At 36.7% G+C, this 15,983-nt stretch overlaps 1 protein-coding gene across 4 annotated transcripts in view; it reads left to right on the forward strand.

Moving 5' to 3' along the window:
• LOC145694601 (pre-piRNA 3'-exonuclease trimmer-like) overlaps nt 1-15,983 on the forward strand; it is a 165,421-nt gene that overhangs the window by 119,787 nt on the left and 29,651 nt on the right. For all 4 annotated transcript variants that reach the window (XM_081770977.1, XM_081770974.1, XM_081770976.1 and 1 more), the window contains one exon: nt 2,034-2,122. In XM_081770977.1, the coding sequence (XP_081627103.1) occupies nt 2,034-2,122 (89 nt within the window). The remainder of the gene's footprint in view (nt 1-2,033; nt 2,123-15,983) is intronic.

Consider the following 15,983-nt stretch of genomic DNA (forward strand, 5'->3'; position numbering starts at 1 on the left):
CTTCTCTAGCTTGCTCTAGAGCTCTAGGGCAGTAGTTCGCAAAGTGGGATCCGTGGAACCGAGCCAGGGGGTCCACGAGGCCTAAAAATGGAAATGTTTTGTAATGGAACTCACAGCTGTTATCAAGAAGTATTTTTGATAAAACAATAACTATTCATCATTTTCCATGCTTAAGGATTTCATTGATTCTTCAGGTGAAAAGCTCTCTGCTGAAATGCACGAAACACTTGTAGGACACTTGAAAGCATTAGCTGCAAGTTTTCGAGAATATTTCCCAGTCCAACAACCTGGTAATGGTTGGTTTGAAAATCCTTTCACTGATGTAGAAATCCATGACATACTAAATATGAATCTCTCTTAACACAGCACAAGAACAGCAATTGGAACTAGCCTGCGATACTTTATGGAGAAACAGTAAGAAAGAAAATGAACTTTGGAGGTTTTGTTTTGCATGTGCGCTGTAAGTAAGCAACCCCTTTGATGCACATTTGATGCCTTTCCCTACCACTTATGTGAGCAGACATTTCTCTGCTCTTCGCAGTATTAAAACCTTAAAGCGAAATCGTTTTAATGTGAAATCAGATCTAAGATTGATGATGACAAAACTTATTCCAAGATTTCAATGCAATTATGGAAAAACACACAGAATTTTATTCCTCACATTAGTGATCCCACATTTAAGAACATTATTTATCAAGTAGAGTTAGTTTTAAAAAATAACATAAAAAAACTGATTTTCAGTCTTGAAACGTACTGTTTTTTTCCATTGAAATTTCGTTCACTAGGAAACAATCATGTATCTTTAGAATAAATTACTTATTGCATTATTTTTCTTGATCTTTTTCTTGTCAATGGTAATTCTAATTAGTATATTTTTAATACTATGTAAAATTTCAAATAGCATTGTAAGAGGGTCCGCAGATCACTTTCCGAATGAACAAGGGGTCCGCGTTATCGGAAAGTTCGAGGACCACTGCTCTAAGGGACACCCATCCCAAAACCTCTAGTTTGTTCCGGCAAGCCCTCTTAACTTGCTTCGGAGCTCTGTTTGGGCATCCTAACCTCAGTCACCTAGGTTGCTCGGAATTCTTTGACTCTTGACCCCTCACTGCTTGCTTCGGAGCTCTGTGTAGATCGGGCCCTAGGCTGCTTGGGTCTTGCGTCACCTCCCTTCACCTAATATTAGATAATTTCTTTATAATAACATTTTGTAATATTGTTGATAGTGGATTTTGAAATACAGTATACTGCTTATACAGGGTGTCTATCGGTCACGAATGTCACGAAAAAGTCACGAAATGAAAAAAACGATCATGAAAGTGAATAAAAAGTCACGAAATTTAGCTTTTGTGTCACGGTTTTTTTTTTATCTGTACAAATATACGTACAGACTGGAAAATTTTGTTCTAGAAAACATCAAAATTCACCACCAAAGATGTCTATGGTCGGCTTTAGACGCTACAAAATCGCATGCATGAAAATTTGGCCTAATTCGCATCCAACTTCGCTCTTGAGAATGTTCCGAAATTTTATGGTTTGATAAAGAAAAGGTCACGAAATTTCATTTTGGAATTTTAGTAGACACCCTGTTATAGTGGATTTTGTAATAAAAACCGGCAGTGGGAAAAACGATTCCGGACTTAATTTGATTTACCTATGCTCTACCTACACCTGCACAAACAAAACTTAGAAGGCCTTATCCAGAGTCATTCTGACGCGTGATTAGTGCCCTACTAAAGAGTTCGACTAACATATGTTTCCTGCAATAGTTAGGCCTTTAGTATGACGCTAATCATACGTCAAAACGAATCTGCATAAGGCCCAGAATGTCTTGAAATAGTACATCGAGTCACATTACTTTCCGGACAGACTTTGTATTACTCGGACCAAATACTAAAAATTATGGATAACATCAGGTAATCGAAAGCTTATTTTACATGGGAACATCGTTCTATCATTTTGTCATGCGATGCATTACCCATGATATAAATGTTTTCGCTGTGTAGTTACCGTATCTTTCTTGCTATTTGTAGATGGCTGAAGCATTTTCAAGGTTTGGGTCTGTTGATGTAAAGCCGTGGAGCAGAAGAAAAGCACTAGTGGCCGTTGGGAACTTTGGAAGGTAAGGCATCTCTATTATCGTACCTCATGTGTAAGTAATCGTGTAGTTTATGTGTAACCCGGGCTGTTCCAAATAAAATACAATGTATGTACCTCTTTTTCCAGAGAATAGACGCAGAAGACCGATAAAATGCGCTTTGAAACTTTTCGATCGTCAATAAATCGTCTTCAAATTGTAGAAAGTTAGAAAAGGAAGAGAGGAAATATTTTTAAAGAAGAGAGACTCATTTATGACTAACTGCACCTGCCCAGTTCATTGGGCAAAAGTAAACTTTAGTTACGCTCTAATTTTTACATATCTTCCTTAATGTGCGTGCAAAATCTCAGCGAAAAGTATTCTTTCTATGTCAAAATTAAAAGCAGGCAACAGGAATTTTAGACCGCACTAAATTTTCTAGTGCTACTGTACTGTGCATAGTCTGTATTCTTAAAGTAGCGGTAACGTGAGATATGTTCACCTGACCTTTCTACAATGTCTGGAGTAGTATTGAGTTGATTTTAACGTCCCTTTCAGCAGCGAGGCTGTATGAGACAGGAGCTCTGATTAACGTGGAATCCGAACCACATGAGCTCCCGCCAGGAATCGAACCCGGATCTCCAACGCCAAAGTACAGTAATATTGTTCGTTCTTGTCTTTAACTATTCAATAATACGTTATTAGCCTTGCAATAGAACATAATCAGTTTGTTTCAATAAAACCAGAAGTGGTTGTAATTTACCCAGAGGATAGGTTCTGTTCAAAGTTTTCCAAGAACGCCTCTAACAATTTTGTACACATCCCATGAATAAATATGCCAATAATAACGTATGACATGAATATTTTTGTTTGTTTGTTTGTAAAATTGTATTTTCACACTCAAGCATATTAGTCCGGGGGCATATGTAATTCCGTGAGGTTTTGAAAGATACTGTAGGAATGGTGGGAATGTGTTAACGATAATGCACACAATAGTGTACTACCGGGTGTTTTGTTTGAATTTGTGACAGACTGCATTTATGACGCTATAAATCCAAGATAGCCGCCATGAAAGATAGTACCTCAGTTACCAAGGAATATTAGCGTATAGGTACTGAGTTTCTTTTTAAAATATAATCTTCAATCTTAACAAGATATGACATGTTAAAAGTTGTACAGGAAGAACCTAGATTAATAATAATAATAAACATTCTGTTTATATTTCAATGAAATGACAAGTTGAATGTTAGTTTGAGCTCCCCGTGGGTCCTCACCCTTGGGCATTGTATTAACGTACACGCCTTCGGAGTGAGGGACCCGTTTGATTCCCGATGGGAATGTGAGGTTCGGATCCTACGTCTCTTGATTCCCTCTGCGTTCACGTCTAAATACAGGGTTCCCACTCGTCCTGGAAATCCTGGAAATGTCCTTGAATTGATTTTGTCCTGGAAACATCCTGGAAATGTCCTTGAAAATGCATTTCTGTCCTTGAAATTTACAGAAAAACTGAATGTCAGATTTTTAATAATTATAATGAAGATTTTGATTGATTGCTACTTTTATTTGCTATGTCCGTTTTTGTACTGAATAGTAATTTTTCATGATCCTGCGTGTGTGGATGGTTGGTGGGCTTTCTTTCTTGCAACAGGGTGGTTGGCTGAGAGAACTTCGTCTTTCATCCGCTAGTCTGTCAACCAGTGGCCGAAGTGAGACGGTATGCGGTGGTATGCCATACCACCTCTGGTTTTTCAGTAATGACATACCGTCTCTGCTTTTTCAGTGATCAACACAATATTTAAATAGCCGGTATGTTGAGTCAAAATCATAATAAAACATACCACCTGTGATTTTTTTCCACTTCAAACACTGCTGTCAACCCATTCTTAGATGCTGTCTTCACTAGCATTATCCTCCAGAAACTGCGCTTTGTACCAGTATCAATCCTCCATAATCAATCCATAACCTGGATATAGTTTGAGTACTTTAAAAAAAAAAAAAAAAAAAAAAACGTTCAACTTCAAATGAACTAAGGGCTGCGGTGGCTCAGTGGTAGAGCGTTCACCTCTGGTGCGTGGGGTCCTTGGTTCGATCTCAACTCGTGCCAGATGGGCTTTGTGGTGGACAAACACCGTGTACATGAGGTTTTCTCCGGGTTCTCCCGTTTCCTGCCACTTTCTTCATTCCATCATTTCATTCATTTCTTATCTCCTTTAGCCTACACGGCATAATCGTGGGCCGTAAAACTGAAATATTCCACTTTATTTTTCAAATCAACTAAACAAAATGTTAGTGTGTCTATTTAACCCTTTTAGGATTTCCTTTTTGTGAGGTAAATTTTACTTTCATTCAAACAGCAGCTGCTTCCTTACTATTTATTGTAGGATCATGGTTCATAATTTTTTTTTTTTTTTTTTTTTTAGATAGAGCATACTTTCAAACGGTACCACTCGCTTGTCCGTATTATACACCAGAAACGGAGAAAATTGGGTGATTTTTCGAAAGAAAAAAAATTTTCGAAATTTTTGTCCCCTCTGGCCCGCGCCTGGTTTCACGTAGGGACCTGAATTAAAAAAAAAAATACGTTGTTGTGTACATAACATGTGTGCAAAATTTCATTCTTGTATCTTGAAAACTGAGGTCGGCAGAAATTTTTGAAAATCTGAAGGTGACCCATTTTTTTTCATATATGTATGCACATATATATAAAAATATTTCAAAAATGTACTGCGTCATTAATATTTTACCTAGAGTCATGGTTCAAACGCCATTTTCCTCACTTTAACGAGCCCTTTTCAACGGTATCACTCATGTTCGTATGATACACCTGAACCGGAAAATTCGAGGAAAACCCAGATTTTTTTTTTTTAATGCCACCAAAACAACGTGCCAATCTGGCTCGGGTCTGGGTTGACGTAGGGATCTGATTTTTGTAAAAAAAATACGTTGTTATGTACATATTACATGTTATGTACAATCTTGTATCTTGAAAACAAAGGGGGCGGAAAAAATTGTTGAAAATCTGAATTTAATATATATCTCTCTCTCTCTCTCTCTCTCTCTCTCTATATATATATATATATATATATATATATATATATATATATACATCGAAAATTTATTAAAGTATATTATGTAATATTCCAAACAGGTGTAACATTACATGTCTATAGATTTCACAGTATCTTGTTTGGAAAGCTAGTTGCATTAATGTAATAACTCAGATTGCATCCCCCAAATTACCGTCATGTCATGCATAATAACTTACTCTGGTCACACACATTTTGCAACATACGTGCAGTACACTAGTTAGTATCTGTACATACACACACACACACTTTAAGAATAATATAATTATCAAATAATATACATTATTGTGATAAGCTTTGCAAAAGCACTTTCAAACTTTCGCCGAGATGATTACAGAAGAAAGATCTCCAGTTTCTTACCAGAGGGTAGCGTTCCCAAAACTGATGCAACGTTCCCTCTTTGTACTGCCATACTGATGCGTTGTAGTAGAAAAGAGGTTGCTCTAGCGTCTCCTGACGATAAATAAATGCGGTGACCGACTTCTTTTATAAAGTTAACTTTTATGAAGTTAATGTAAATGTACTGCGTCATTACTACTTAGCCTAGAGTCATGGTTCAAACGTCATTTTCTTCAGTATAACTAGCCCTTTTCAGCGGTACTCCTTACATGTCCGTGTCCATACACCTGAACCGGAAAAATTGAAGAAAACCGGATTTTTTCTGAAAAATCGCCCCTCGGAACACTTGTGCCCCTCGGGCCCAGCCACTATTTTACGTAGGGTTCTCGAAAAAAAAAATTTCTTTTTGAGAAATATCCAGATACACACAATCCGTATGCAAAGTTTCAATCTGATATCTTGAAAACTAAAGGCGTGAAACATTTTTGAAATTTACCTTAAGAAAAAACAAGAAAGTCACGCCGTCCGCCTCCATTTAGCGCCGCCAAGTTGACTATCCGGTTCCAAAGTGTATCTGGGATGTTCTTTGATCCATCCTTGACTTGACTTAAATATTAAAAAAAAAAAAAAAAAAAAAAAAAAAAAAAAAAAAAAAAAAAAAAAAACTTAAATATCTGTTATAGAACCTAAATAGGCGGTCAAAGGCGATATTATGCCATGGTATCAAATGTTACCAAAAATCCTAAAAGGGTTAATTATGATACCGGTAATCTTAACACTAAAGTAAAAATAAATAAACAAAAAAGCTGATTTGAAAAAAAATTAATAGAAACTTCAGGTGATTTATTTGCTATATTGAGTCAATTCAGAATTACATGACATTTCTTTCAACACGTTTTAAATTGAATTGAAATACACAGAAACTGAAAGACAGCAAAGTGAAGTGCTGTAGCTATAAGACTATGTAAGATGAGCTAAACTAACATAAGGTTGCAGGAAGCCTGTGTTAAACTCACATCAGTTAAATTCGAAAAACTAGAACTGTAATAAAGCATTTTATCCTTTTGAAATAAAACATAATATAGTAGTAATTTATTATTCTAATAGTAATTTTTGTTAAATTATTGAGCTTGATTTTCTGTTATTGAACAGAGTAGTCAAAGAAGAATGTAGTGGATAATAAATGAAAATTCTTTTTAAAAATGCATTACAATTCGATTAAATATAGTTTTGTGCTATCTACTGTGTTAACTGGCATGAAATATTGAATAATCCTGATTCAATAGGCACGAATTAAACTATAAAATTAGAGTTTATTAATTACAGTTTATTTTTTTTTCCCATTACCGAAACTATATAAGACAAGATCTGTTGCTTAAGAAGCCCCATCACGGCGAAATTAAAATACCGCTAATTTTACAGTAATTATGTGAATCGAAAAGTGGAACAAGACCTCGCTAGACAATATTATTTTACATGGCATACCATTATCACGACTCACTTATCTGCTTTAGATTCCAGCCATTTAGAAAATCGGCATTTTTGTTTTCGCGTTTTAAGTGGCTGCAAACGGAAAGTACTAGGTGACTTTTGATAACGGTACCTCATGTAAAATAATATTGTCTAGGGCGCTCTTGTTCCACATGTTGAATATCTTTTATCTAATTGAAGTTATCATATAATTACTGTAAAATTAGCGGTGCTTTAATTTCGCAGTGATTAAACTCTTAAAGTAAAATCTGAATTGTTATTTGGGTTTTATCCAAGACTTGATAAGCTGAGTTAAACTTGATGAAGAACACTTATTGGGCTCAACACTCACACTTGAACCCGTGAACACACATAGAGAAGGCATAATCATAAGACACGTAGGTACGAAGAAATACGCGACCCTATGATAATTCTGCAGTGAAGAATGAAGGGAAATTTTGAGGCTGGAAGATGATACTATTTATATATTTTAATACAGAAAAAATAGAGGGAATTGCAGGCTATAAGTTGATACTATTTATACATTTTAATTTTACATAATATATTTCGAGACTGGCGAGACGAGACCGAAATCAGATCGAGACTTGGCCCTCGAGACGGAGATCGGTACAAGCATCTGTTGATCGAGACGAGACCGAGACTGTATGAAGTCTCGTCTCCTTTTCATACCATCCGTAACAAAAAGGGACAAATTTAGTAGTTTCGATACATAATAGCTTTTTAAATTACATGGAGTGAGTACAAAAATAAGAGAGTAGTACGCAGCTAGATGCAATAGTCACCATGGACAAAGAATTGCTCACAAATATGCAACCATAAAATGTGTTGCAACCCCATATACGAGGTGTGGTCAAAAATACGGTGAATAATTTTATTAGAAACAAAGTAATAAGCTTACATTGAATTTAATTTAATATCCTTCAAAGTACTGTCCTTGGCTAGCAATGCATTTATCCAACGTTGAATCCATGACTAGAAGCATTTCTGGAAGGCAGGGCGTTCAGTTGCTCTATCGTGATCCTCTCAATGTCAGGAATGGTGTCAAAACGTTTTCCTTTAAACACAGTTTAATTTTGGGGAAGAGCCAGAAGTTGCGTCATGTTATATGTGGAGAGTACGGTAAATTTGGACAGACATGAATATTTTTTAAGCCAAAAACCCCTGTTCGTCAGCCAAGAGTCGAGGAACGAATTTCGCACTCGCTCTTCACATTTCCAAATCGGTGATTAAGAGTCCCTATCATTGCGAAATTAAAATACCGTTAATTTTACAGTAATTATGTGATATCTTCAAATAGGTAAAAGATAATCGAAAAGTGGATCAAGACCTCCCTAGACGATGTTATTTTGAATGGGGTACCGTTATCACGAGTCACCTAGTAGCTTTCCGTTTGCAGTTATTTTGAAACGCGAAAATAAATGACGATTTTCAAACTGGCTCGAATGCAGTTATTTTGAAACGCGAAAATAAATGACGATTTCCAAACTGGCTCGAAATCGAAAGCAGATAAATGAGTCATGATAACGGTATCTCACGCAGAATAATATTGTCTAGGGAGGTCTTGTTTCACTTTTCGATTATCTTTTATCTATTTGAAGATATCACATAATTACTGTAAAATTAGCGGTATTTTAAATTCGCAGTGATGAAGCCTCTTAAAATGCTTTGTACGGACCCGTACGAGATGTATAGTTCTTTGGAAAGCTCTCGAATAGTTATTCGCCTGTTTGAACGAACAATTTTTGCCCCTTTTTGCACGTTTTCTTCTGTTTTTGAGGTTATTGGACGTCCCGAGCATTGCTCGTCTTCTACCGACTCATTTCCACTTTTAAGTCGCTCATACCACATGTAGACAGTCTTCAGAGTTACAGCATTTATCGCCGTACACCAGTTTCAACATTTCATGAGTTGCTTGGACACTTTTTTGCAACTTGAAACAGAACTTAAATGTTCACGCATTGTTCGAAATCCTTGATGCGCGTCAGATACGGTAAATACAACCTCAGTATAGTGCAGCGTTTCCCAACCTTTTTTCAACTTGCGGCGCACTACGGGTGTAACTTGAGTTCTCGCGGCACACTCATAGATATTATTATTTGTAAATATATATAATATCGTGGTATTTTTTCTGTGAATACTGATCTCCTCACAGAGAAGATAACTCTTCCTCGTGGTAAATCATTATGCTTATTTTTCATTGTAATTTAAAAATAGAAAACAATTGCAATGAAATATTGGACTTAGGTTTTTAAAACTAAGCTTTCTTTTTCGAAAACTGTATCCAACCTTTCACTAAGAAGAAAGATTACTAAATAACGAACGAACAAACAAATCTCTTTTAGTTTTAAAACACAAATGTAGGTAATTTGTATGCATGTTTGCTCTGTCGAAATTCAATGATATTTTAAAATTTCAAGTTACGAAATAGTCTGCAGCAATAAAGAAGCAATAATAGTCATAACAATGATAACAAATACTTTTTCCAACATTAAAAATGTACAGAAAAGTAACATGATATGTAACTTAAAGTTGTAGATTCGTAGTAGAGGATCATAGTAATGTGAAATACAAATATACATTTTTCCTTTGTCTTGCAATTTAATTGCTATAGAATTAATAATTTGTTTCGATTTCCTCGCGGCACACCAGCGGCCCATTCACGGCACACCAGTGTGCCGCGGCACACCGGTTGGGAAACGCTGGTATAGTGGCTAGAGGTCTGCATGGGCTCGGGCCTACAAAGCATATATCACTTCGGGCCCGGGCCGGGCCGTGAATTTTTAAATGTACAACCATTTTTCTCTGGCCTTTTCGGGCCTAACTTTGTAAATACTGTACAGCGATATATATTGCCCGTTCTTTCTGGAGATCTTTTAAGTACAACTGCAAAATTAAACCTCTAATTGCTGTAAATAAAAATACAATTTTGCGTTAATTATTAAGTTTCTGTAATTCGGGCTTGTTTCGGGCTCATCTGATTATCACACGAACTCAGGCCGAGCTCGGGCCTAATAGCTAAAACATTTCGGACTCGAGTCGGGCCCCACATTGTAAATTCACGGGCCGGGCCGGGCCCGGGCTAAAAATTTCCAGCCCGTGCAGACCTCTAATAGCGGCTCTGCACGCTGACTGACAAGTCAAAATCAGTTTTCGTAGGTTTCCTTAAGAAAATTTCCCTCGACTGACACAAATTTTCCCTTTTCTTATCAAACTTTCCCTAGTTTATTGAATGCCCAATTCCTATGATAGAAGTTTCGTGATAAGATTAATTTAGCTATGTTAAAGGAAAGTGCCAACCACGTTTGTTTTATTTATTTGCCTTTTACTTCTATTTTTTACTTTTTCCTTACAAAAATACCCACAAATATACCCAGCCCAGTCAAGAATGGGTCAAATTATGCGTTTTGGAACAGATAGGCACACACAAACTATTGCTATTGTATTACTTTATTTTTGAAGAAGAAAGAAAAATTTAAACATTTATATTGATAAATCAGTAAGTGCGAGAATTTCTCTGGATTTTCACATTTTATCAAAAAAAAATCCTTTTTTCCCTTTTTGCTAAATTTGCCTAGGAGACTTTTACGAACACTGGTCAGAATGTGTTCCAACTTGACGCTACCTGTCTCAAGGGATCACACTATCTGACAAATTATATTTACATTAAGTTGTTGTAGCGTATTTTTTGATCACGGCTTGTACTTACTGTGCAAGCTTTAATTATGGTCAAATGTCACGAGGATATATGAGACATAAACCAACAGTTTAGGATGAAATTCGAAGCACCGTAATGCATCCAGGTAACAAGGCTATCGCATCGGGAATCGCATCGTTTCCCCGTATACCAAAGGTGGTTAGAGTAATAGTTCGCATCTCATTTTAAATTGTATATATCATCCCATATAGCTTCAGTGCTGGAAAGGAAAGTTAAGTATGCAATTAATCAATTAAATTCTTAAAAGATGTATGGCTGTACATTTTCAAACACTTTTTACTGCATTAAATAAAATAGAACTTGCCCATACTTCAACACAACTTCTGCGCCTAAATAGAAACCAAAGTCAGAACTAGTGAAGGGGTCGAAAGAATTTTGTTATTAAAATTCTGACGTCATTGACTGGCCACTATTGATGAAAAATTGGCACTCGCTTCTTTTTTACTAGACATACGTGTTGCAATTTTTGGTGTCCTTTAAAAATGATATTCATCATATGTCTTGGGCTTCTAGAAGAGATTTCGTCAGCCTATTTTTAAAGACTACTCTATAAGTTGCAGAGAATAGCATTAGAAAACTTATTTTCTGACATCTAAATTATTATTATTATGAGTAATAGTAGTAGTATTACAGTAGGAAAAATTAGATTATCGAAATGGAAATACTAACCTGGATATGTGGTGTATGTATAACTCGTCTACAGTTGCACGGATACTTTTCTGAGGATCTGTTTCTGCCATGTTCCGTGAAGAGCTCATCAAAAGATACAGAACGGGGCTTAGTGGTAGAGCGTTCTTTTTTCACCTGCTGTTCATGAGGTCGTTGGCTCGATCCCAGCTCACGTCGAGTAGCTTTGTAGTAGACAAACATCGTGTGCATGGGTTTTCTCGGGGTTCTTCCATTTCCTCTTTCTGCATTTCTCCATTTCATTCATTCTCATCGTGACCGTCCCTTTTAGCTTACATGACCTAATCGGGAGACATTAAACTGAAAGTTCCGTTTTTTTCTTTTTTTTCTTTTTCTCTTTACATGTAGTTAGTCTGTGGCCGCGGGGTACGTTTTTCAATATTGTGTCAACGGCACGAAATTTCACAAACCAAATTATGGTATGGGCATTATCCACTCCCGACTCAAATGTCCTGTTGATATTTCTCGCAGTTACGTGCACAAAATGTCCCGCTTTGAACTTGAAAAGGAAACTCACTCTTAATTGTGTGTTGTCCATGCTCTATTTTCACACCACCTTCTTTAGTAGTACTTCTTCCTGACTGGCTGGGCACTCCATCTTGTTTCTCAACGTGTACAGAGTTTGTGGCATCGTACATATACTTCTGTCCTTCCTGCAGACACACCCGTGGGTTATCGTTCAGCGCAATTCTTTGACACACAGAGACGTGCACAAGAGGGAAAGAAAAATCTAGGTTTAGTAAGAAGAAAGAGAATTCTGTTTGTTAGAATTACATTAGTAGCATCATATGTACTCTAAATGTATATGACTGTTTCGTCACGGGTCATCGACTATAGTGGATCAGGGGTCACGAATTTGTGGCCAATTTCATCATTGTTGTTAATGGTAACGAAATCGATTTTCTTAAAACAATTCCGGGCGCAGAACGGAAAGTTCCTCATAAAAACGATTCCGGGACCGATACTGAAATACATTTTCCGACCAGAAATTGATGTGGGGAAAATCGATTCTTGTTCCGGAACCGAAACCAATTGTACGGGAATTAATTCAATTACAGGAACCGATATTTCGGAGAAAGGGGAAATAGTTTTGTAACAAAACCGACTTTCCTTTGTGTAGGTAGTTCCTTGTAGTTATTGTGGTAGCTATAAATAGATGAAATGATTGTACGAACATCATGAAAAGCATTTATCAACATTTAAAGATATGCAAGTCATTTCACAACATACTTCAATAATAAATATGGTTTAAATGTTGTTTTTAACAACACCCTTCTGGACCTCTTGTGACACGGAAGGATTCTGGAACTTCAAGATGAAATTAAAGTAAAAAAAAAAAAAAAGTGCATAAATTTCGTAGATAGATTAACAAAACGAGATGGAATGATTTCGAAAATCGGGACGAGAAAGAATTCCTCAAGATTCGAGATGAGCCGAAACTTAAAAAAGGAGACGAGAAAACCTCTGCTCCTCATCAGAAATCGAAACCGGAAAGCGTAGAAAAACAATTGCTAAACGAAGGAACGCCATGTCATGAAACACTATTGAGAAATACATAAATAAAATGTTCCCAATGAAAACTAACAAAAAGATATTACTATTCACCCAGAATCATGTCACTCGCGAGAAAGGTATGGAACCAACCAATGAGTAGTTCTTCTTTAAGCGTAGAAGTTTCCTGGGCAACATGGAAGCGATTTCTGCTCTCTGTAGAATTGAGATAATGGAATGTGTAGCCCAGTAGATGCATTCCGTCACGAATTGTCCCCTCCTTCTGTCTGTTGATATTAGTTTTCTACGAATTACGTCGTACTACTACTGGCACGAAAATGGAGTGGCTGTTTGAGTTTTTTTTTTTTTTTTTTTAATTAATCTCCAGGCACCCGCTTAGTAGTTACTCATATAATAAAAACATTTCACGTGCATGTAAGACACTGACGTAATGGAGTTGTTCCAAATCAAGTAGAGGTAGAAAAACAGATACCACTATCTAAAAAGCATTTCCCTTGTTGTTCCGCAATTGTAGGCTATGAAAACGATAGGAAACAAATAAATATGGTCCTACTACGTGGAAAATGATAAAGTGGGAGTAATATGCGAATTGCAGGGGGGAAATCCCTCTCTAAAAATTGATTATCCCATCTGTAATGGATTAGAATTGTCACTGCGGAGGATGTGTATGAGTGGTTAGAATTTTTCGGATAATCATTTTAAATATTGGAATAATTATTCGTTATTCGAATAACAAATTTTGCCTAAATATTCGAATAATGAATTATTCGAATTTTAAGGGCACTAGTTTGTATAATGTAAATATTATAAGAATTCGAGTGTATAATGCTTACGTGTTATTTTCTGAAGGTTAATTCACACACAGTGTGCTGTCCCCATGTCGTGATCGACAAAGTCTCTTTTCAGACTTCGACTTCATTGGCTTGTCTTTTCAAATTCACACGTGACGTGCCGTCCTGTGTCGTTCCCATGCCGTGGCTTATCGGCCGCGATTCTTCGGCTTTCTTCGGAGCATACGAAGCGACACGTAGTTGACCAGAACCAAGGGAAATGGTGTAGAAAGCACAGTAGCGGCACAGCACAGTACGGCATAGTAAGTGGAATGGTCCCGGCCGTGGCACGGATGGAGAATGGCATGTATATGGCACACTATGTGTGAATTAACGTTTATTATTTCAACTAGGTGCTCTGCCCGAGGTTCTAGTCCGCTATAAACTATAGGTCAAAATCGTGCATAATTAAAAGCTTTAATTGGTTACATTTAACAAGTTTATTTATTTATGTGAGTTTAAGCTCTTACCATATTTTTATGCAATTATTCAAGAACTTCGTTTCACATCACAATACCTCACTTAGTGACATCTATTAGCATCAAGCAGGCAAGTAGTATAGTGAACATAGCAATATGTTAGAGTACGTTTGTTTCATCTTGGCACGCTTCCCGCTTAAAAAGATGGATCTATCTGCAACGCGTTCTTGCCATGCCGCAGTTAAGTTGCGAGTTACAATACACTAGGAAACAGCAAAACGCCACACCATCACACACTTGTTCGTGTGTAGCAACTAAGCACTTCAACTACCCGCCAAATAGCAATATCCTCATTTGATGGGCTGGCTGACAACTAACGTCATCTACACGACAAAGCCAAAAAGACGTCTATTGGATTAAAACGTTCACGTGAGTGTTAGCAGAAAGTACTTTAAAAGCCAACCAAGTGCACTGGCGGGAAGCGTGCCAAGATAAAACACACGTACTCTACTAGCGTGACTGTTCACTGTTACAAATTGATGTGACACACTGAGACGTTTGCTTTTTGTTATAAAGAATTCTCATTATGTTCCTTCTCGTTCTACAACCAACAATTACATACATGTTAGCAAGCTTGTATAACGTTTTATAATTAGGATGTTTCAATGTATTAGCTTCAGTACACTTTTGTCCTTTTATGTTTGATAAAGACTTCATTTCACGTGCTGAGTGATCTGTAATATACTAAAGCAGCAAGACTACTAGTTTCAACATAGCATTTTAACTGTAAGGAGAGCTTCTCCGTGGCTATGTATGGTTAGTATATTCGCCATTAGGGCGGGATCCCCGAGTTCAGTTTTTGCTAGGAGCACGTATAGTTTGAATGCTTCGTGCTAAAAAAAGAAAAAAGAAAAGGAAAAGAAAAATATATCAACAGCATGTAGTGTTCCTGGACGGTCACCGATGCAAGTACCAACGAGGTCTGATGCTGCTTGACTTCGGTGATCGGACGAACACCGTTATACTCAGCGTGATATGAAAGGGACATTAAAACCGAAATCAATCAACCAAATGTAAGCATACTTAATGTTGAGCTAATGACAGATTTACTGACATCATAGTCGTACGATTTTCAACCAAAAACAGAAAAAGGAAGACGAGCTCCCTTCTGGATAAATTAAATTAAGTGAGATCTTTAGTTTAACATGTCGTGCTTATGCCTTGTGAGCTGCATGGGACGAATGAGAGTGAATGACATTGAGAGAATTAATAGACTGAAGCTCTTGAGAGAAGAAGGAAATTGTTGAGTAAAACTAGTGCTGTGATAGCATGGATTCGAACTTGGACTCTCCAACAAAGACTGATCGTTCTATCATAGAGTTGCCAACTCTGGAAAATGGAAAAACCGGCATCCCCTCAAAATTCCCTATAATATAGGTCTAAGTGTGAATTTTTGACATCCGACCCTCTGACATAACATCTCTGTTGGGACCCCTCCATGGGAAGGAAATGTACTATCGTGAACAATAGTGCATTAGCACCTGTATTCTGAATATTCTTAGTACATTCACTAATGAGCTTAATAGATAAATTGTACTATAAATGAGAAACTATAATCGGCATGATCATTTTATTGTATTTACCAGTAACTGCAATTATTTATAAAATTATTGAAAGAGATGAACAAAAATATATTTATATTTGTGACAATTTTGGATTTGGAAAATATAATGTATTCTTTAAAAAAACTTATATTTCAACTGCAGGAAATGGCTTTAAGAAGTCCTTTTTCGCTCTCAATAAATGTATAAAATTCCTTACAAGTAA

The sequence above is a fragment of the Thermobia domestica genome, chromosome 9, assembly GCF_964235325.1.
Source record: "Thermobia domestica chromosome 9, izTheDome1.hap1.1, whole genome shotgun sequence".
NCBI lineage: Eukaryota > Metazoa > Arthropoda > Insecta > Zygentoma > Lepismatidae > Thermobia > Thermobia domestica.